The sequence below is a fragment of the Strigops habroptila genome, chromosome 6, assembly GCF_004027225.2.
Source record: "Strigops habroptila isolate Jane chromosome 6, bStrHab1.2.pri, whole genome shotgun sequence".
Lineage (NCBI taxonomy): Eukaryota > Metazoa > Chordata > Aves > Psittaciformes > Psittacidae > Strigops > Strigops habroptila.
The window spans coordinates 48,561,611-48,582,888 of NC_044282.2; the positions used below are offsets into that span (position 1 = coordinate 48,561,611).

At 37.6% G+C, this 21,278-nt stretch overlaps 1 protein-coding gene across 3 annotated transcripts in view; it reads left to right on the forward strand.

Annotated features, from left to right (window-relative positions):
- The window catches only part of GREB1 (growth regulating estrogen receptor binding 1), a 94,059-nt gene extending 72,990 nt beyond the window's left edge, over positions 1-21,069 (forward strand). For 2 of the 3 annotated variants that reach the window (XM_030490687.1, XM_030490690.1), the window contains 13 exons: positions 511-600; positions 2,670-3,286; positions 7,276-7,378; positions 9,090-9,248; positions 9,793-9,935; positions 10,691-10,852; positions 11,761-11,965; positions 12,768-12,942; positions 13,896-14,114; positions 14,740-14,875; positions 15,424-15,624; positions 17,058-17,196; positions 19,354-21,069. In XM_030490687.1, coding sequence (XP_030346547.1) covers positions 511-600; positions 2,670-3,286; positions 7,276-7,378; positions 9,090-9,248; positions 9,793-9,935; positions 10,691-10,852; positions 11,761-11,965; positions 12,768-12,942; positions 13,896-14,114; positions 14,740-14,875; positions 15,424-15,624; positions 17,058-17,196; positions 19,354-19,517 — 2,513 coding nt within the window. In that variant the 3' untranslated portion in view covers positions 19,518-21,069. The remainder of the gene's footprint in view (positions 1-510; positions 601-2,669; positions 3,287-7,275; positions 7,379-9,089; positions 9,249-9,792; positions 9,936-10,690; positions 10,853-11,760; positions 11,966-12,767; positions 12,943-13,895; positions 14,115-14,739; positions 14,876-15,423; positions 15,625-17,057; positions 17,197-19,353) is intronic. The other variant, XM_030490689.1, reaches the window with a different exon arrangement.
- The last annotated feature ends 209 nt before the right edge of the window (positions 21,070-21,278 follow it).

The window sequence follows — 21,278 nt, forward strand, 5'->3', positions numbered from 1 at the left end:
TATGGTAAAACTGTTCAGAAAATCCTTCTAAAAGCCTAAGCTAGGAACCTCAAGTGAATATCCTTGGTGGCCATCCAAATATGGATTTTCGTCATCAAAATCTGAGATATAATCTGGCCATAAAGCTGTAGTGCGTGGGGTACGAGATAATTTCATATCCTACTGACAAAATAGAGCTTGTTGCCTGTTGGTTTCCCTCACGCCGGATTAGTGAGGAAAGTGAGACTTGGGTAGAAGAAGAAACATGGTTGAGATATGCCTGGAAATTACTAGGTCCTGACTGCAGCATTGATTTTGTGAAGCTATTACAGCTCAGCATAGTTAGAATAGACCATGGGCTGATTCAATATTGCATGGTAGGAACAGGTACTTTCTGTGTCAGAATGAGGTCAAAACCCATACAAACTCTAGTGTACTTTCCCCTACTTTGACAATGTAGCTGTGCCTTCTCACAGGCTTACTTACATTATATTTTGGTTTTGTTTTCCCTTACTACCATTCATGCAACAGGTTCTACTTCAGAAAAGAGAAGTCCTATGAAAAGAGAAAGATCTTGTTCTCATGACTCTGCATCTTCATCTCTGTCTTCAAAAGCTTCCAGTAAGACCTGAAGATAATCTCTGTTAAATTACAGTTAGGACATAAAAGAGACCTTTTATTCATCTTTTTAGATAAATAATTAAAAGTATATATTACTAGAGTTTGGTAAGGCCTATTTTAGTGGGATCACTAAATATAATTTGGGGGTAAAAAAAAAGGATCAGACTTTTGAAATATGAGAAATAAGATCTTCTTTTGCTTGAAAAATAATCATAGGGTTGGGTGCCTAAACTAGGCACCTTTTTAATACATGCCACTGAGGTATGAATCCTCAGTTAGTACTGTGGTGGCTGAGTGTGTTCACTGAAGCTATCACAATTTCTGAAAAAGAAAACAAGCTTCACATTTTTTAAAAGCTTTTGAAAATCTGAAGTAGACAAAGCAGCACCCATTCTCATGAGTGTTTTTACCTTGTTGGTTTTGCTCTGGAATTACACTCATTAACTTTGCACTGCTTGAAAGCACTTTTGGAGGTGGATAATTTTTAAATCTTTGGTTCCTTTTTAATCTGCAAACTCATGTAGGAAGCATGAGGGGATGTGAGAACTACTACAGCTCTTTTGCCTGATAAATTTCTTCACATGTTTTTTATGCAGATAATATTAAGAACCTTAATAAAGAATATTAAGAACACCGTAACTTCCTAAAAGTCACAATCTCATGCAGCTTTTTCAAACATGATAGTTTCGTCAGCGACAGTAAATTCTTTTTGATCAATTATAGTTTTCAACATAGTGACATGCATATTTGGCCCATGGTTTCTTTTCTACTGGCACAGTGGTGGTTACAAAAGGAAATAAAGCTTGAAAATATTTGGATAAGCTTCATCAATTCTTTAATTTTCTAAATGTTTTTCTTCTTCTTTAAAGTTGGGCTGCTCATTTGTTTCACAGTGTCCATGTGGCCTGCCTGTGGCTTTGTGGCCTCAATTTGCCTCTGGTTAAAGAAATCTTTTTTCCTTTTTTTTTCTGTGCTCTTGGATGCCAGTATTTTGAGGGATATCACAGTGGTTTTACTTGAAACCATTCATATTGCCGGCAATATTTATATATTTATTGCTAATGTCCTTTACTGGCTACTTTGGATTATATGCAGCTAGAGCATATATTACCGTATACTCTAGAGAAACTACAGACTTTTATTAGTTCAAAATGTGGGGGTTTTTTTTGAGAACCAACACTGTTGTTTTCACCATAAGAGGAAGGCCGGTTTTATCTATGTTCAGCTTCAGACAGATATTCCTAGCACCATGTGGAGACTGATTCCTCAACCTCAAACTTCTCAGTCTACTCTGAAGACTGAGAAGTATCTGCATCTCCTTTTTGGAATTCACTAAGCATTAAAGATGCTCAAAATCACTTAAAACAAGGTCTTAAACTTCCAAGAAATCTTACAAGTTAGAATATATAAGGTAAAAATACACCACTTTCAGAAAATCAGCAATTAGCTGTTGGGTACATCTACATGGCATATTCAAGGCCAGCATTTGTGAATTCAGTATGTGGTCTGAGCTGACCAAAAGCTGTATGAATGCATTAATGCTTTATGCAGCACCAGAGACTTGAGCACCAGGTTTTACCAGATCAGGCTAAGTGCTGCAGTGATGCGGACACGAGTGTCAGAACAGAGCTGACCCAGAGGACTGTTTCTAGATGTCAGATGTTTCTAGATGTTCTCTATAGACATTTCTGTAGTCTGATGAGGTAATAGCTTGTGAATATTTTCTTACACTCTTTTAAATGATGGTTTCAGTAACTTTGTGTTTGTTTTGAGTGATGAAATATCCAATGAACACCTTACGCAACAATGATAAGGGAAGTAAAGGACAGAACAATCACTGACATCTTTCCTATGATTCAGTACTTTAAAAGCCATTTTCTACATTGAAATGAATACTTCAAACTAGTCCCATTATGAATTCCTGTACAAGAAAGGTGAAAGCAAGAACAGGAGTTAGATTGCAATGTTTGATGGATACTCTATCTAAATGATTTTTATTTGTTTTGTTTAACTATGGTATTGACTAGCAGAGATAGTTGCACTCTGTCAAAATAAAAATTTTCTTTTAGTTACAGCATCCTGCAGTGAGTCATCTCCTCCTTTAATAACTGCAGGGGATACAGCAAAGTCCCCCCACCAAGTCCTAAGCAACAGCGCTGAAGAAGCTGCAAATAACTATGAAAGGCAGAAGCAGAGAGTAGACAAGGGGGCACAAACAACAGTCAGCAAACACTTGCCACCGGTAACTGAACAGCTGGATACGAAACAAAACATAAAAAGTGCCCAAATTTCCATCACCTCAACATCTTCCTCACCTTTCTCCTCCTCTTCTTCCTCCTCTGCACCTACTCACAATTCCTTCATCCTACAGACCTCTCAATGTACCATGACCAAAGCATCAAAACAGCCTCCCATAGTTTTCCTGCCCAAACTGGTTTATGACATTATTACTTCTACGGACAGCAGTGGACTTCCCAAATCATCTTCCCTCTTACCTTATCATTCTGTTATGTGGGCAAGTTCTTTTCGTCCTCTTATGAGTAAGATGATGACTTCCACGGAGCAGTCCCTATACTACCGCCAGTGGACGGTTCCCAAGCCAATCCATATGGACTACAACAATAGAAATGAGGGCAGAATGGACACCTTTCACCCAAGGAGGCTGCTGCTGAGTGGTCCACCACAGGTGTGTAATAAGAACAAGGTATTATCATTGATTTTTTTGTTTAGTTTTAACATAATCTCAGAAAAAATAGATTAGTTATTATTATTCATACTTCAAGGGTTGGTTATTTTTTAGTGGAGAGTAAATTTCTTATATTTTATTTCCTAATCCGTTCTAATAAAATGATCTTCCTTTCTTTACTGTTAGCCTGAGTTCAAAGACAATGAAGCTACAGCAATGTTCACTTTCTGTCACTCTCTCCATTAAAATGTTCTAAAAGATAGTTTGCTCAAGAGATAGATTTCATGTATAATTCAGTTTGTTAAAGTTGAATATGCATTTATGTTTTAAATAAAGACCAAAGATCTTCAGAAAACTGCTTTCTTATGATCCATCTCAAGACAGTTGGGAGTCTGAAATTATTTTCTCTGTTTCCTCCACGCAGCAGACAGAAATAGAAGCCATTGTAAATAATACATGCAAGAAAGCCAGTTCAACATTAGCAGAGCCATATTTACAAGATGAGTAGCTGACCCAAGAGTTTTTAAATTACTTTGAAAAGATATATGGACATGGGTCTAGTCTTAAGAAGTTCCTTCTCTTCTAAATTCTCCCAGAATGTTTAGGATTTATTTCTCAACAAGATATCTCCTAGTTCAATGCACATGTTACATGCTAAAGGTAATATTGTGCCTCTCATTTTCTCCTGAAGTATGAAGCAACAAGTTAGGAAGAGACACCATGCCTGCTGAGAGCCTATATATGTCCTGTGAATCTCAGAAGTCAAAAAAGATACATGCGAACCAAGACAAAGACCCATGTTTCCAGTTATTGTAACATCAACCCAAAGAATTCATCTAAAGATAGTTACTGATTTACCTTGCCACATGATCCACTCTTCTGTGCCCATCCATTGAAAAGGAAACTACATATTGCTATTTCATAAATGATTTTATTCTATTGTACACCCCAATTTACGGTGCAGTAGAGTAGAAAGAGCATAAATGAGCTTTCCACATTGGGACTTCCTGCAATTGTTACTGTAATTCATAAAGGACACTCTTCACATGTTTATTCATTTTATATTCCTCAGTTCTTTATGAAGAATATACCTGTTTCACACAGAACAGATTCACAAGTATCAAATTAGGAGTATCATATCTTCTTCCTAAGTATCAAAATTTAGGGGTGTATATTAATTTCAGTATGTGGAAAAAGACAGCAGCTTTTCTTTCCGTACTGTTTTAACTCTGAAGTACTAAACTGTTGAAGTACTAAACTATTAAAGTAGTAAAGTAAAAGTATGTTGATTATTTATGTTTAAAGTGTAACAATACAGTGTTTCTTCTGGGGAACAAGTTACAATAAAATATACAGAAATTAAAATTACCCTTCTCTTTTTGGGAAGAAATAATTTTGCTTCCTGAAATAGGCTTTACTCACATCTGTGTTTGATAATTTTAACATTTTACATGGACTTAATTCTTAATGAAGAGATATAGGCAGAAATAAAACCAAGTATTAGACAGCACCTATCTGAGTGTTAATAACATCTCAGTCAAAAGTATAAGACTGCCAGAGTACTATCTTTTAAAATTTAGGAAGTAGTTGTTTTCTATCAGGCAGCAATTACTAAAATTCAAATCAGGAAGCAATTTGTTAGTTAAAATGAAAAATACTAAATCAACACTGGAAGAAAAGTAGACACATAAGTAAACCAAAACTATAATTCCCACTGTCAGGGTAATTGGTAATAAACTAGACTCACCCTTCTCTCACAGAGACATTTTACCCTCTGTACTAGTCAAAATGTTTTGCTAGAAGACTTGATGCATTTTTACAAGGGCAATTAAGTTCATTAGAAGACAATACATGTATTATTTTTACAAGAGGCTTTAGGAAATGCAGCAAAAACCGGACAGGTGTAGAATAGATCTACATATTAATCTGTAAGTTAGCTCACGCCTTAGGATCATAGAATCATAGGATGGTTTGGGTTGGAAGGGACATTAAAGATCATCTAGTTTCAACCCCAGCAACTGCAGTAAATGCAGGCAAACATGGAAGTGAATGGAGTGCAAATGTGAATGTTGCTATGTGCTCATTCTGATCTGGCAGAGAAACACTCTGAAAATGTGGAGAGATTCCTGCAAGTTCCTACCAGCACTTTACATACAGTGTTGCCAATATCTAACAGTTTATAAAGCTCACAGCACTGTATTGGATACTTTTTATGTCACAGGGAATGAGATTAGGTAAGACGTGATGCATGGAATATCATAAGTACATTTGGTTTAGTTTAGTGGTCAGGGACTAGCACTGGTAGTCCTGTGGTTTCCAACAGTTTTGAGTCGTCACCCTACAGCTTTGTGTATATAAAGGTAATCTCAGACTTGAGAGAAAACATTGAGAGCATTTTCCTCTAGAACTAAGTATCATCGGGTTTGCCTCAGATGTGGGAAGATAGGGTGTTTAGCTCATCAATCAACAGCCATTGCAGCCAAGTTTAGAACCTTGTTCCAGGGTCAGTAGAAAGATTCTTATTAGTATCAATGGGTTTTACATGAAAACCCAGACTGCGAGTTAGAAACACCTGGTCCATGGACCATGCTATCATTTTCTTTATTCAAAGTCACTTTTTTTCTGTGTTATTCCTGGATAACAGAGAGTTGTCTGCTAACACATGGTCTACCACATGTACCTGAAAGTCTTATTTGACCCTCAGCAGCGATAGCAGTACCCTTCAGTACCCTTTTCCACCCTTGGCAAGCATCTGTTTAAAATGCAATTTATTAAGAACAACAGATACTGAACTTTGACCAAAACAAATGTTTACCTACTCTTGCTTTAGCTTCAAAGCCTCCCTTTCTCAAATGTTGAGAGAAAATGAAAATTTCTCTTGACATATATGGAAAATAGTAAATTCAATACTATATTTAGTAATTCAATACCCTATGCTTCTGACATATCCTATTACTGCTATCCTAGCAGTAATAACAGTGAAGATGGGGTTTCTATTCAGTAGTAATATAGGCTTAGTCCAAAATCTGATACCACTTTGTGAAATCAGACAATTGCAGCAGAATGTGTCAGAACTGAGCCATCTACATGTTAACCTCTCCTGTACAGTGTGACATAAGTCTTAGGTTGTCAGTTGGACTTCAGTGCCATTCTGAGGCTGAACTATACACACACACACACAAAATCACAGCATGTTCATTTTCCTGTGAGAGGGACATGAGCTTGCTGGTGTATTTTTCTCATTGAAATTTATTGTGTAAAATATTGGCTGTGGCTTATACCTTGTAGCTGAAAAAAACTATAAAAGGGCAGCAATACTATTTGGTGTAATGAAGAGAAAATGTATATAGTGTGTTGGTGGTGTAAAAAAGAAAGGAGAAAATTATAATCTTAAGATAATTTTAAATTGGACATTTAAAAGATAATTTTAAAACAGTGGAAGGCAAATAACATATTTTCAGCACAAGAGGTGAAACAAAATATTGTTATACATACCATGTCCTCCAGGAGTGGAAGTGGCCTGCACAAATTCTCCTATGGATGCATTCTACTTTGTTCTTCAGGAGTCAGTGTACTTCAGCAGCAGTGAGTGTCCTGGTAAATTACGCCAATATGAAAGGGCTGAGCTAATTCTTTAATAGTTTTGTAGCTTGAGGAGGTTTTTTCGAACATTTTATGAGCTTGTACGGATTTTTTAATGGTCATTGTCTATGTAGAAACTATCTCAGGATAGAAAATTCTCATCTGTGGACCTGTAGTTAGACCTGTGATATAAAGTGCATTTTCCAAACTAGGTTCCTGCATAGAGCGAATAAGATTGTTGAGCATTTAAGCATTTCATTTATGCCAAGGAATATACAAATACAGGGATATGCAAGCCCTGAATATTAATATTTGGTCTCAATGCAGCTGCAATTTCCAGATGTGGAAAAGTAACATGGTGAAAAATGAATATTTACTTTTTTATTTTCTAATTTCTATATTTTCAGATAGGGAAAACAGGTGCCTATCTGCAGTTCCTCAGTATTTTGTCCCGAATGCTGATTAGACTGACAGAAGTGGATGTTTATGATGAGGAAGAAATCAACATTAGTAAGTTCTTGATATAAAAGTATTCTGGAGACTGTATAAATTGTTATGTGAAGCTGAAAACCAGTTGTCTGTGTGTTCTATGCTGTTCACCTTTGCAATTCATTTATGTTATTGAAATATTTTATGAAAACTTTGGTGTGATCTTCAACTGATACTTAAGAACATTTTATTATTTAGCTCATCATTTAGAGTTTTCCGTTCAGTAAGAAATCCACATACCTCTGTTTTTCTTCGGAAGTAATCAACAGCATTTATGGCTATTAAATGATATACAGCCACTGTTTTTGAATTTAGAATTGGAATGAACTTGTTTGGTAAATTATATAACAAGAATCAGTGAAATTCTGACAGACTTATACCATAAGGAGCAATGTCATATTTTCTAAGCACATAAGACTACATAAGGGAGGAAAACAATTCCTGGTCTCTAATAGCTAATTTTAGTCTAAACTTCCTTTATTTACAGTGTATTACTCCCCTGTGTTCTCAGATGTATTTCTGTAATTAAGGGCTAGATTACATAGAAAAATATGGGTGATTGATATTTTATGGGGTATGCCTAATTCTGCACTAAAAGCATGCCTGCAGTCAGCCATGGAGAGTCTTAGTGGGTGCTACCTGTCTGCTAGCTGCCTCTGTCAGACCCTGGCTGGGAGCTGTTCAGTCATTTTACTGTGCGAGTGTGCCTCAGCTATTTTTCCCTTAGGGCTTTTTTAGGGCAGTACCGAGAAGTCCTCCTCCATACTGAACTGTGCTTGAAGAAGAGGCAGCTGTCTCCCCAGGTTTATGGCAAAACTTGTGGAAAACGTGACTGGTCTGCTAGGGGAGAAGTTTGTGCAAGCAATCCTTCATATTTTAGGCAGGATTTTAGAGGTAACTCATAGTCAGGGCATGAAGGTAACTTCAGCATCTGACTAATTCCACCTGAGTTTCATATTTACTTTGGATACCAAATGACAGGGTCTCACCTGTTGCAAATTTAGTCTATACTCATAGGCATGGAGTTACGGCTCTTTACAGCAGTTTACAGCTGACCCCTAAACTGGACTCCTCACTACAGTCCATTTCACTCTTGCCAGATCTTCCATCCTCTTGACAAAGGTAGAGAAGTATTTTGTAAGGACTTGTGTACATCTGGGTTTTTGTGTCAGTTAACGGGTTTCAGAAAAAGGCATGGTTTCACTGCACATCATACCAATACCATTTACTATTTTCCCTCTTACCCCAGGGTGAATTATCCTTGATTACTCTGGTCTTATCACTAGAATGGGCATTTGACTTTAACTCTGTGCTGTACTTAACACTGCAATTTCGGAAGCTTTAAAAGAGCTTCTTTTCCTCAGTGAGAACAACATATCTTTCCTCAACTGAGTGTTGAAGAAATGTGGTGGTCAGTGAAAAGACCCCAAATACCTGTATGCGGGTAGATCAGCCTTACCAGACCCTTGACATTGTTTTCATCATCATCCCACCAGCTGCTCCAGTAAGATTACTGAAGTCTTAAATTGATAACAAAGGTTTAAAAGCCAGAATTGCATTGAGGTATGAGGTACATTTGTTCAATGCATAATAATATTGCTTCCTCAGAATAATGAAAGAAAAAATTATATAAGAATAGTAGGCATAGCAAACTCACGTATAGCAAACAAAGAGCTTTAAAAATGGTAATTATTGTAATTACATGAATTCTTGTTTTTCAATAATATCATAGATGTAAAAGAAGAATCTTATCAATACTACCATCAGCCTGGAGACCTGTGGCCAGATTTGGAGACATTTAAGAAGATGCCTTTTGACTATACTATCCATGACCCAAAATATGAAGATGCAAGTCTGATTTGTTCAAAGCTTCAGACTATAAACAGTGAAGGTTAGAATTTGAAAAATCTAGATTGGTACACATATATTTGTTTTTAATGTGAGAATCCTGTTAAACCTTTAAACAGTGAAATTATGAGAAATGCACCTGACATTTGAAATGTGGATATTCACTAAAGCGTAACATCACTAAATTTGCCAAGTTCATTTCACATAATCTACTGTGATATCCATCACAGGACGGCAAATGTCTGTCCTAAGACTTTTTTTACTATTTATTCATTTTGCAAGCATTAATAACAACAACAACAATAAGAATTTTAATAATCTGGCTTTGCTTACACCTCAGCCTTGTGTGAAATCTGTACAGAATTAATATAATCATGAATTTGCAGATACTTCACTGTCATCCCATTTGCTGTACAAAACAAGTTATAAAGCATACTATGCTCAGAATTAATTTGTAGTTTGTTTTGCATGTGTTTGTGTAATCCTGCCATTGTTTCTAGAAGGTAATTACAGTGACAAACAGTTTGTCATAAGGGAATTCTGGCCTTGAATATGTGTTACATTTAAGTTGTTTCTTTTCTTAATAGACAGATCAATAAGCAGGAGACAGGAGGATATGTATACACGCCGTCAAACAACCAGGATGAGATTGTCCAAGTATGCAGCGTATAACACCTACCATCACTGTGAACAGTGTCATCAGTATATGGGTTTCAATCCCAGGTACCAGGTAAAGATTTCCATATATTAGCCTGCAGATCAGGAACTGAAGCAGACACAACCCAAGCACAGTTTTGTGTACATCCACTGCATTTTTGGCTTAGAAGTTGCATGCATATGTTAAAAACAGCTGATTTACAGATTTTGTTATTTCTTGGGGTTTGCCTGCCTTGACCAGACTGCAGGTTTGGGGACATCAGAGGTCTGATCATTGCCTCACTTACACTAGCTTATTCAGTACTATAATCTGTATTCTACCTGTATACTACCAGTTAAAACTACTCTACCAGTAAACTTTTCTCACTGGGACTTGCGTACATTTTCACTTGAGTAAACTGGAAAAGATTCTACTTACAGGAGTAGTCCAGCGTAAAGCAGTGTTTATGTGGCATACAGACTGTTATTACTTGTAACATTCCAGTTTCCTGCCTATTAGAATGTGACGAAGAAGGTATTAGCAATGCAAATACTGGGATTTATGTGTCAGTATATCCGAAAGCCAAGAGTGGCCTGTATATTATTGGTACCACCTGCAAGACAAAGCTGACACAATGGTTTCAAAAGAGGGAACAGTTTAATTTATATTTTGTTTAGCGCATAGGGGGCCTAGAGGGCATTGTTTAACACCTAGTGAATCATGAGGTAAAATCTAACGCAATACAGTAAGTGATTGTAGTCTGTTTGGTAATGTTATAAATGTGTATTAACTACACCTTGTAGTTTGACTCTAACCGTTGGAATTGTCCCATTTTTTCTCATCCTCAGCTTTATGAGTCTACTCTGCATGCATTTGCCTTTTCCTATTCAATGCTGGGAGAAGAGATTCAGCTGCATTTTATCATTCCAAAGTCAAAGGAGCATCATTTTGTCTTTAGCCAACCAGGAAGACAATTGGAAAGCATGAGGCTACCGCTAGTCACAGATAAGGTAGATGGATAATTATCTTTATGGCCATATATAGGAGAGAGGCACCACCAATTTTAAAATTTGTTGAATTAGGATTCTTTACACTTCTGGTCCTGCTGGCAAGAGATAATGAAGATGTCCTCATTCTAAGCTTGTATTTTCTCCCAGAAAGGGAGACATGAAGCAAAACTCTCAAGCCACCAATAAGCTGTTTCTTCTACTCATTATCAAGGTTGAGCCTTTAGTATAAATACTCTTATTGGGGCAAAAGGTCTTTAGTTATGGGTTTAATATGTTAAAGTTCAGCAATGAGCCTCAGAGACATGGTTTTGTTTATCATACAGTTACTAAGAGGAATTTTTTAGTGTAGTGGAAGGCAGTGTTTTATTCTGCATAAACACTCAGTTGTTTTCATATAAGAATAAGGCTTTCAAAGAACATGTCATGGCTTCAAAACAGCCCAAAGAATCAAGTCACACTTGTAGAAAACACTTTGTAAGGTCATCTATCTGGCAGGCTATGCAAACTCTGATGTTGGCATTCACAGAGACTCCTAATATCCATGTCTAAGATGAAGCTGTGCCTTGCTCAGGCCACACTGCTTGGAGTATTGAAGCTGCTTCCAGTAACAAATAACCAATCAATACTACCCTCCAGTTCGGGCTTTTATGTGCCATTCAAGTTTCAAATGGGAGAACCCGGGCAGCAACACAGAAGCAACTGCTCAATGTGAGGATGAAACCTCCTCCTCTTCCTCACCCAGTAACTTGTGCTTGGCTATGCAGTCAGAACTGTGCACTGGGTCCTTGCGCATTCTTTTCCTGATCTCTGAGCCAGTGAACCTGATTTGTTCTCTTGAAGGATCTGGTTCTCTTTGTTTAAACATCCTCCAGCTTAACACAGAAACTCACACTTCTTTTTATTTACAGAGTGAAGATTACATAAAAAGCCCGACTTTTACTCCCACCACTGGTCGTCATGAACATGGACTTTTCAACTTATATCACGCAATGGATGGAGCCAGTCATTTGCATGTTTTAGTTGTCAAGGAATATGAAATGGCCATATATAAGAAGTATTGGCCCAACCATATCATGCTTGTTCTTCCAAGCATTTTCAACAGTGCGGGAGTAGGTAAGTGTAACAAAAAGTTCTAACAGATATGGACACTCATCTTGTAGCATGTATGATCTGGTGATCTGGATTCTTTCTGAAGACAGTGTGTCACAGTCGAAGATGCAATTCACTTAATCCAAGTCACCTAAAATGAGCTAGATGAATCGTACCCTAGAAATACTCTGCCCAGTTGATTTTAAAGGGAGCTGAGGATGTTAGCTTAGATGGAGTTACCTACTCTGTTTCCTTGTGGAAATAATTTATGTGCTGTTTGCATAGGGAGTGATGTGCTGATTAAGTACATCTCTTTGATAGGTTCTGCTAATATATCTGTGAAATATTCAGCACCTTGCTTTTGCTGCTGGAACATCTTATATACAGCAGTAGTGACAAAAATTCAAAGTAGATGATATGGGGAAATGGTTCTCATGTTACTCAGTTGGTCAATCAACATCTCTAAATGTTTGTACTAAGATATGCTAGTGGAGCCAAATATCTGTCAGGTTAAAAGAATCTGAAAGGAATAAAAAGGATTTCAAGATTAAAGATTTGTTACTGTCTAATCTAAACTGATTAGACACTAGCAAATCTTTACCACAGAAGTCAAGTTTCTTTTTGCGTGCTTCCCAGTGGCATCCTGTAAGGCACTTGCTTGGCAAGTGTCAAAGTAAGTTGGCTCTGGGGAGTGCTAGGGTGTTAAAATCTTCAGAGCAATTCATACCCTAGCCTGCAGAAATATTCACTTCAAAAGGCTTCTGAGTTAAAAGTAAACAGTTTCTGCCCCTGCTTGTAAGCTGATGGATTAATTCCTTGGTTTCAGGTGCTGCACACTTCCTGATAAAAGAGTTGTCTTACCATAACTTGGAGCTTGAACGAAATCGGCAGGAGGAGCTGGGGATAAAACCCCAGGATATTTGGCCTTTCATTGTCATTTCAGATGACTCCTGTGTTATGTGGAATGCAGTAGAAGTTGATTGTTCAGGAGACAGGAAAAGGTAAATAGAGTAATATATGCTTTTTTAGCTGGTCTCTTTTAATCTTTCATTGAGTATCAGTTTTGAAATGACTTTTGATATAGTACAACTTCTACCCTGTAGAAGCAGAGAATAATATTTGTTTAATGAGAGAAGTATTTTCCCTAGATATCTGCCTTTGCATACCACATAGTTTAGTGCCAGTTTCTCATTCCTGTTCCCTGATGATTTAAGTGCACCACAGCCTTTGCTGTATGGCTTGACTCTGGTTCGAACTGGAGTTACTTGGACTGCAGATTTCAGACTCTGTTAACAACCCCTGATACACTGGCCAAGCATGGTCATTCGGATGTATGTTTTTAACAGGATTTCTCTAAGGAAGCTAGAAGATGTTTCTGTGCAAATTGTGCAACTGATTTCCCTTAGCTCTTTTCTCAGTCCTAGTCTGTATGGCTCCTTTATTAGCTCCCCAAATCCCCAAACAAGTATTTTTGTTTTCATTACTTTAGAACACTGTTTGTACTGGATATTTTTATCTATTCCCAGAATGGCGCTATGCAGGATTTACAGCAAACCTTCAAAGAGAACTTACCTCAGTGAAAACTGAGATTTATGGACTCTAGGGGTGGGCTAGGAGGATCTTATATTTTGCACTTAAGTCATGACACAAAGTCAGCAACACTCCTATAGTCATTTGGAACATTATCCAGGTAACTTTAAAAGTTTACATATCTGAGTGAATATTTTGAAAGATCCAGACTAAGTTTCAGATTTTTCATACCAGTCTCTACCACATAGGCACAAGTTAATTTTTTTTTATTAGGGAGGCAAATAGTTGCAGTAAAGACAGCACTGAAGTTATCTACCTGGTACTCATAACTACTTTCGATTGTTAAGAATTGCTCTTCAGCTGAATGAGATTCTGAATATTCTGCATATACTTCAAAATTAACACAGTTTCATAATTATTTTAGTGACTATATGTGGACTGAAAGGAATGTTTCCTTGAAGCAAATTCTGCAACATATTGAAGCAACTCCCAATGTCACTCACTATGCCTTAATCGGGATGAGGAAATGGTCCAGTAAAACAAACAGTGCTGAGATCAAGGAACCATTCTCCTGCTGCCATGTGCATGATTTCATTATGCTGAATGTCGATCTGACACAAAATGTACAGTACAATCAGAACAGGTAAGTGAATCAGTAGCATCTTTTAGTAGAGATAATGAACCAAATAAAGGAAGCTTTACAAGAGCTCTTGACAAAAAAGCAAAATGATATGAGTCCAGGCAGCAATGTTAAAATGTCAGGAATGCCAGATCAAACCGCCCATTTCCTGCCTGTATCTTCATACCATGCATGGCTCGCCATAATCCTCTGTGTGGGTGCTGTTGAGCCTGTAGTATGGCATTCCAAGCCTGGGCTGGCAAGAAGAAAGGTACATTTTAAAACACAGAGACACTGACAGTCAGGGATACCAAAAATCCATGTAAATATTACTAAGATCAAAGCCAAGATTTTAAAACCCTATAATTAAATGCCGTGTTTCTCCCTGCTGTTGGCTGTTGCAGTAATTGCTCAGCTCTCTTAAATCCAGGTCCTGGACGTTAATCAAATGGTTCTGCACATCATCCCACTTGTAATAATAATTATTACAAAGCTGAAGCTTCTTTTCCTGACTGATAGGCGCTGGTGGAGGGTCAGTACGTTTGACACCTGTCCTTTCTACGGTGCTGACCAAAGACCCTGAGTGCTTGCATTTGTTAGTGTGTGATGAGAAACATTCCTCTGAGCTGCTATGATTTATTCTTTCCAGATTTACATGCGATGATGTTGACTTCAACTTGCGTGTCCACAGTGCTGGCCTCCTCATCTGTCGGTTCAATCACTTCAGTGTCATGAAAAAGCAAATTGCAGTAGGAGGACAGCGATCCTTCCACATTAAGTCAAAGGTGGGAACTGAGACCTCTGTTTCATTGTTGTTGAAATTCTGTTTCCCTTTTTCGTACCCTGTAACCAGGAGACCTGAGGTATTTTGATGCATCACCAGTTGCCAGTAATGGGGTATGTCTGCCATGTGGGGGGTTTATTTATTTATTTATTTCTGAAATTCACTATATTCTTGGCATAAATGCACAATTTCTTTAATCATGTTCCTTTAAAACTTTTAAAAACACTTAAAGTGTCCCTTTATGATCCAAGTAACCATTCGTTGTGAGTGTTTTATCAATAGCTATTGAATTGCTCATCTTCATGTGACTTCATGTATAGGAGTATTTTGGGTTCAAAGAAGAAACCTCAAAGATTCTATAAATACAAATATAATTCTGTGAAACTCTGAAACTTTTTTGGTATCAGATATTTTTTGCTGAAGGATTGTCCTTCTTATATAAATCTTAGATTTGAATGGTAGAGATATATTTTATACAACCCAAAATTCAGATGAGTGCAACTTGATTGATCAGGATTGATCTTTACCAGAAATATTTTTTCCTCACAGGTATCTGACACTCCAGTTTCAATCTCCCCTGCTCAGTACATCTGTGCTCCTGACAGCAAGCATACCTTCTTGGCAGCACCTGCTCAATTGCTCCTTGAAAAATACCTCCAGTATCACAGCCATCGCTTTTTCCCTCTCTCACTGAAGAATTATAGCCATCCAGTGCTATCTGTGGACTGTTACCTTAACTTAGGACCACAGGTACTGAACAAAATAAGTGGCTCCAGAAATGTTTAGAGAACAATGCCAGAGTTGTCCTAAATACCAGTATAGTCTGTGAATTATGTTAAATTCTACATTAACACAGAGCACATTTTCCAGGAGTGTTTTCTCACTCTGCTATAATTTGACCATTCCTACAGTAAATTTCTTCCACAAGGGTGTTTTACAAATACTAGCTAGCCCTTAGGCAGCACTTCAAAATACAAATGTTTTAGCTCACTTTTGATTGATATCTGAGGCAGAGGAGCAAATATCAGGAAGAGTCAGAATGGGATAAGCTGACATTAAATGTCGTGAGCTGTTGCCTCTCTCTGATGAGTTTGGATCTAGAGCCAAGGTCATTCGAATGTAGATCAGATAGAAAGATGATGCTAAGGTGGTAGTATTCAGAAGAGAGACACTGTTTTTACCTTTTCCCCTGACTTGAATACTAAGTGAAATTCAGTGAAATCTTGCTGGATTTACTAAATTTACCAAAACAGCTGTGTAATGACCTTCCCACATATGCTGCTCCCAGAACATTTTTAACTATTTCTTTTAATTTCCTTTCTAGCTGCGCTCTGACAGGTCTATGTTTCCACGTATTTGAAACAATAAACTCTATGGAAAGGCACTGTACTGTTACTGTCTTTATCTTTCAGCTCTAACCCATTCAGCACATAAAGTGATTTTAATTTGGTTCTGGAATTGCTACCTGAGCTGGAATATGGTACAATAGGGATGAAGGAATATAGGTAAATATAGGCATCCTGGATCAGAGTTTCAGTTGCTGTGGGTCCTTCCTCCCCTGGATCATGCTGATTTATACCAGATGAGGGTCTGCCCCAAAGTTCAATGTAACTTTGGAAACAAAGCCTTGTGTGCAAGATTTCTTGATTAAAATTTATGAATCCTGAAAGAGTGTTATAAATATTCCTGGTTCCTAATGGATTTGGGAAGTAACCATAAAGCAAACTAGACAAGAGGAAACCTCTCACATTTATGTATATGCACAACTACTGACTTGAGTAGTCCTATTATAATGTAAATTAAATTAGGCATTTCTAAAGGGTCCTTTGTGTGTCCAACTGCACTTTTTTTACTCATGTGTAGATAAACTGTGCTGGGCAGATCATGGCATTATGGTTGTGGAGAGCCACTGTTACTGCAGCTTTCAAACCCTACCATATCTAAACCTCTTGATAATAATAGTAATGAATAGTAATGACTAATACATATTTATGAATAGTGCTTTTATGTAGACTTCTAGTAAGTAGAGGGATGTTTAGGAAGGAACTATAAAGATCACAATATTTGGAGTTGGAAAGCAAGTCTGAATTTGAATAGGTGCAAATACTGAAAGCTTGATATCAAACGTTAGCTTTATAAAGAACCTTGAAAAATGTTAACGTTTTTTACCCTCTCCCAATCAGATTGCAGTTTGCTATGTGAGTTCTCGGCCTCACTCTCTGAATATCAGTTCCTCTGGTTTGACATTCAGTGGTCTCCTGCTATACCTCTGTGACTCCTTTGTTGTAGCTAGCTTTTTGAAGAAGTTTCATTTTCTTAAAGGTGAGATAAAATAATTTTATTACAGAGAATTATATGACCTGGTCTCTGGGAGCCTGGGGAAAAATGTATTTCATATGAAAATACACATGCATGCATATGTACATGCATGTATTCATATTTGTCTTTATACGGCCCACCTATCTTTGATACTTCATTGTGCTGTCTCTGTACTGTAGTAAACTGATATATAATGAACAGTACCATAAGTTCTTCAGATTTTTAAGTGGTGAGGAATGTGGGATCTATATCATTATGCCTAGTGTATATGCATAACTCCTTAGTTTATGTTTGAAAACTAAGTATTTAAGATTTATGCATGAAGCATCTATTGTGTCTTTCAGGTTTTCTAATTTGCAATAGAAAATAGATGATGGAAAGCCTCCATCAAAGTCTATTTACTATCCCTGGAAATAGAAGCTGGCTCATTTAAAATTCATTCTTAATAAACAGTTTCTCCATATAGTCCTTATGATGGTGGATAGCAGTGGAGACAAATAACTTCCATTGTATTGCAGGCAGTCACATTTCAAGCTTCTTTTGGATTGTTCTACTTATCTTAGGCATTTAGCGCTGTGAGGATTTCTTTCACTCACAGCTATAGTTGTCACTGGAGTAAAGCCACCACAGCAAATGCCTTCTTGAAATAGGCAGAGCTGTTATTAACTGCTGCGTTCTTTGTTGCAGTTGATACAGTTAATACAGTTTCATGTAGGTAGGTGCAGCAAAGTGCAAATCAGGGTGTGCAGTGCTTTTACCTGCACAAGCCACTGAAGCCAGTGCCTATGTGCATTCTGGAACAGTGTCCACATTTTAATCCTCCTGTAGTTTCTCTAACAAGGCTATCAGAGTAACTGCAAATGAAAGCAGTGCTGCTTTTGTACTGCATTTTTTGAGTGACTGGAGACTATCAATCAATCAGTTTAATTTTGCATATACCAGGCAACTTTAATTGCGAGTAGCACAAAGTGTATTTGATTCAGGATTTCTCCATCTCCCTTGTCAGTCTACTTGATTTTCTAACCGCGCACATGGAGATTAAACGCCACATGATTGTCTGTCTTGTTTCTTTTTACTATATTCTCAGCTTCTTTTTCGCCTTGGGCATTTCCACTTACCTCACCGCCTCTCATTCAGATTATTGAATGCTGGCAAGGCAATTATTTCCTCTTAATTGAGCACTTTTCTCAGAAGTCAGGAAGTGATGCATGCAAATTAAAATGATAGTTGATACCATTTACTAAAATACGATATATCTTACTTTGACATTCTGGACTTGCCTGTGTCTGTAGACATACAGACCATGTTCTTTTTTGCCAGCACATTAACATACCAATATGAAAAGTGCTAAAGTTTGCGATTAGTTTTAAGGACATGTTTAGACCATTTCTGGTCAGCACAAAGCACAAAAAGCTTAATCAGCCATCACGGTGATTTACTTGTGGTGTGTTTTGCTGAATGGGGTTTTCACTCAACAAGGTAATGATCAGTAGGTCTAGAACAGTAACGGATGTAGGGCTTTACCTTGTTTTCTGGCAGGTCTCATCACCACCTACTTAGACCTGACAGATTTACCCTTCTTTACCTTAAAGAGTAGGGAATGTATTTGTGGTCTTGTTTATTAGATGAATACTAGATACCTCAAGTTACGCAAGAAGATCCTGATAAACAGGTAGCTGAACATAGCTCTCCTCTGTCCTACATAGAATCATAGAATAGTTTGGGTTGGAAGGAACCTTAAAGCTCATCTAGTTCCAACCCCTCTGCCATGGGCAGGGACACCTTCCACTAGACCAGGTTACTTAAAGCCCTGTCCAACCTGGCCTTGGACACTGCCAGGGATGGGACAGCCACAGCTTCTCTGGGCAACCTGTTCCAGTGCCACCACCTTCATAGTGAAGAATGTTTTCCTAATGCCTAATCTAAATGCCTCTTTCAGTTTAAAGCCATTCCCCCTTGTCCTATCACTACAGGCCCTTGTAAAAAGACCCTCTCCAGATTTCTTATAGGCGCTTTTTAATGTCTTCACTTTTTTCCAAGCTTGTTTGTAATTCCTGTTGTGAAAGTGGTGGAGTTCTACATGCTAAGGAGTATAGGGAGCTGGGTGATCTGAGAACAAAGGGGATACTCACATGGGTTCCTTTTTAACTGTTTGCTTAGGTGCCACCCTGTGTGTGATTTGTCAAGATCGCAATTCTCTTCGCCAGACTGTTGTCCGGCTAGAGCTGGAAGATGAATGGCAGTTCCGACTGCGGGATGAATTCCAGACTGCCAATGCAAAAGAGGACAGACCACTTTTCTTCCTGACTGGACGACATATTTAATTGAAAAGAAGAGACACATTTCCTGAGTGATACAAGAGACTAATTGCCACCATCTCATGAAATAACTTTCAAGAGGCTCTGGACAGAAACAGAACTGGTTTCCGTTGTTCTTTAGAATGATATCTAATTAAACAATTTACTCTCATATTTCCAAATATCGAAGTGACTTTTCTAATTTAATTCTCTGATGGAAGTCACTCCTAATTCCTGGGAGAGATGCAGAAACTTACTACTCTGCGTGATGGAAATCATTTTGGATCAGAAGGGAGGTCAATGTGTGCACTTCTTCTATGAGAGAAAAGATCATGTGCAAGTTCATAAGCAAGAGGTTTAGAAAACTTTTTGTATATTCCAGAAATAGTAATGTAAATTTAGGAGCAGATTTTGTTTTACAAGTCTTATTTATCTAACAGTTGGCACAAGGCAACAGGAATTGTTTTTGTAGTATACTGCTACGATTGATCCAGGTAGGCTTTTTATATAAAGATTTGTAAAGTATATTTCTTTAATAGTGGGAACTCAGTTGGATCCTTAATTTTTGGAACAGTGCCACACTGAATAGAGTCTGTACAGGACTCTGGGGATAGAAGCATAATTATATATCTGGTTTTATTAGCATAAGGAAGAGAGTCAAGAAAGTAGATTTTTAAATGAGATCTGAACATTTAAGCCTGAAACTGAAATTACCTTGAATAACTGAAGATAGATACCAAATAGTGAGACTGACCTGCAAGTGACATTACATCTAGAACAGTGGTTTTTTTCTGGTTTCTGATTAAATTCTTGTACTGGCTGAGACTTCAAACTGGGCCCAGTGCACTCAAGACAGGAGATGAGACTGTTCTGAAACACTCCTAATACACTTTACGGGGATATTTTCCTGCCAAGGTGCTTCAAAAGAGAAATTAGAGACTACATCTCTGGTGAATTCAGGTGAAAATCTGAAAATGTGTTATAGAATGGCACCAGGCATCATACTATTTTGTACACTCTAAATGTGAAGTCAGTGATCACAGTCTTTGTCTAGGCTTTTGGAAACACTGTCTGAGCTGCAAACTTCCTGTTTGTCTTTATAGAATCAGTGTTAACTTCAGTCAGTCCAGGTGCAGGAAGGATGAGTATAGGCATTGTCAGGAGACATCGAATATTTGGGCAGTCTTTTCTTGCTGGACATATCAATAGGAGGATCATTGATTTTATATTGATTCCATTAGGTGGCTGAGTCCATTACAGTACTGGCATTGAAAAGCAGACATCAGTATGACTGTGCCAAAGAGCTAATTTAGGTTCATTTATCGGGAAAAGATAAGTTCTGTAAGTCTGAGAGACTTAGATCGCTATTTACAAGGTAACTGCTAGAAATCAGTGTGTTTCTATATTTCATTGTCCTTGTTTCAACAGAGTGAGAATTCAGTTTAAGTTTTGGGAAGGTGACCATTGTCCCGTGTAAATAGTATTATCTGTTTTCACCAGTTGATTAGTTAATTTAAACTTTTTTAAAGAATTGTGATGTCTAATCCATTCTTTATAAATAAAGTTCATGCTGCATGGACATCTGTCTTGGTGATGTGCAGGACCATCAAGGACACTTTGAGGGGGGGAGGGAACAAGAAAGGTGTTGGCTGAAAGGGGTTAATATAATTAAGGAACGCCTTGAACTGATCAAGAGAAAATACAGCACTGCTTAATGGCCTAAAGCATAATGCATCGTCAAAGGTCTAAGAGCTTCTACAAGAACTCAGAACTAAAGATAGTGGGTTG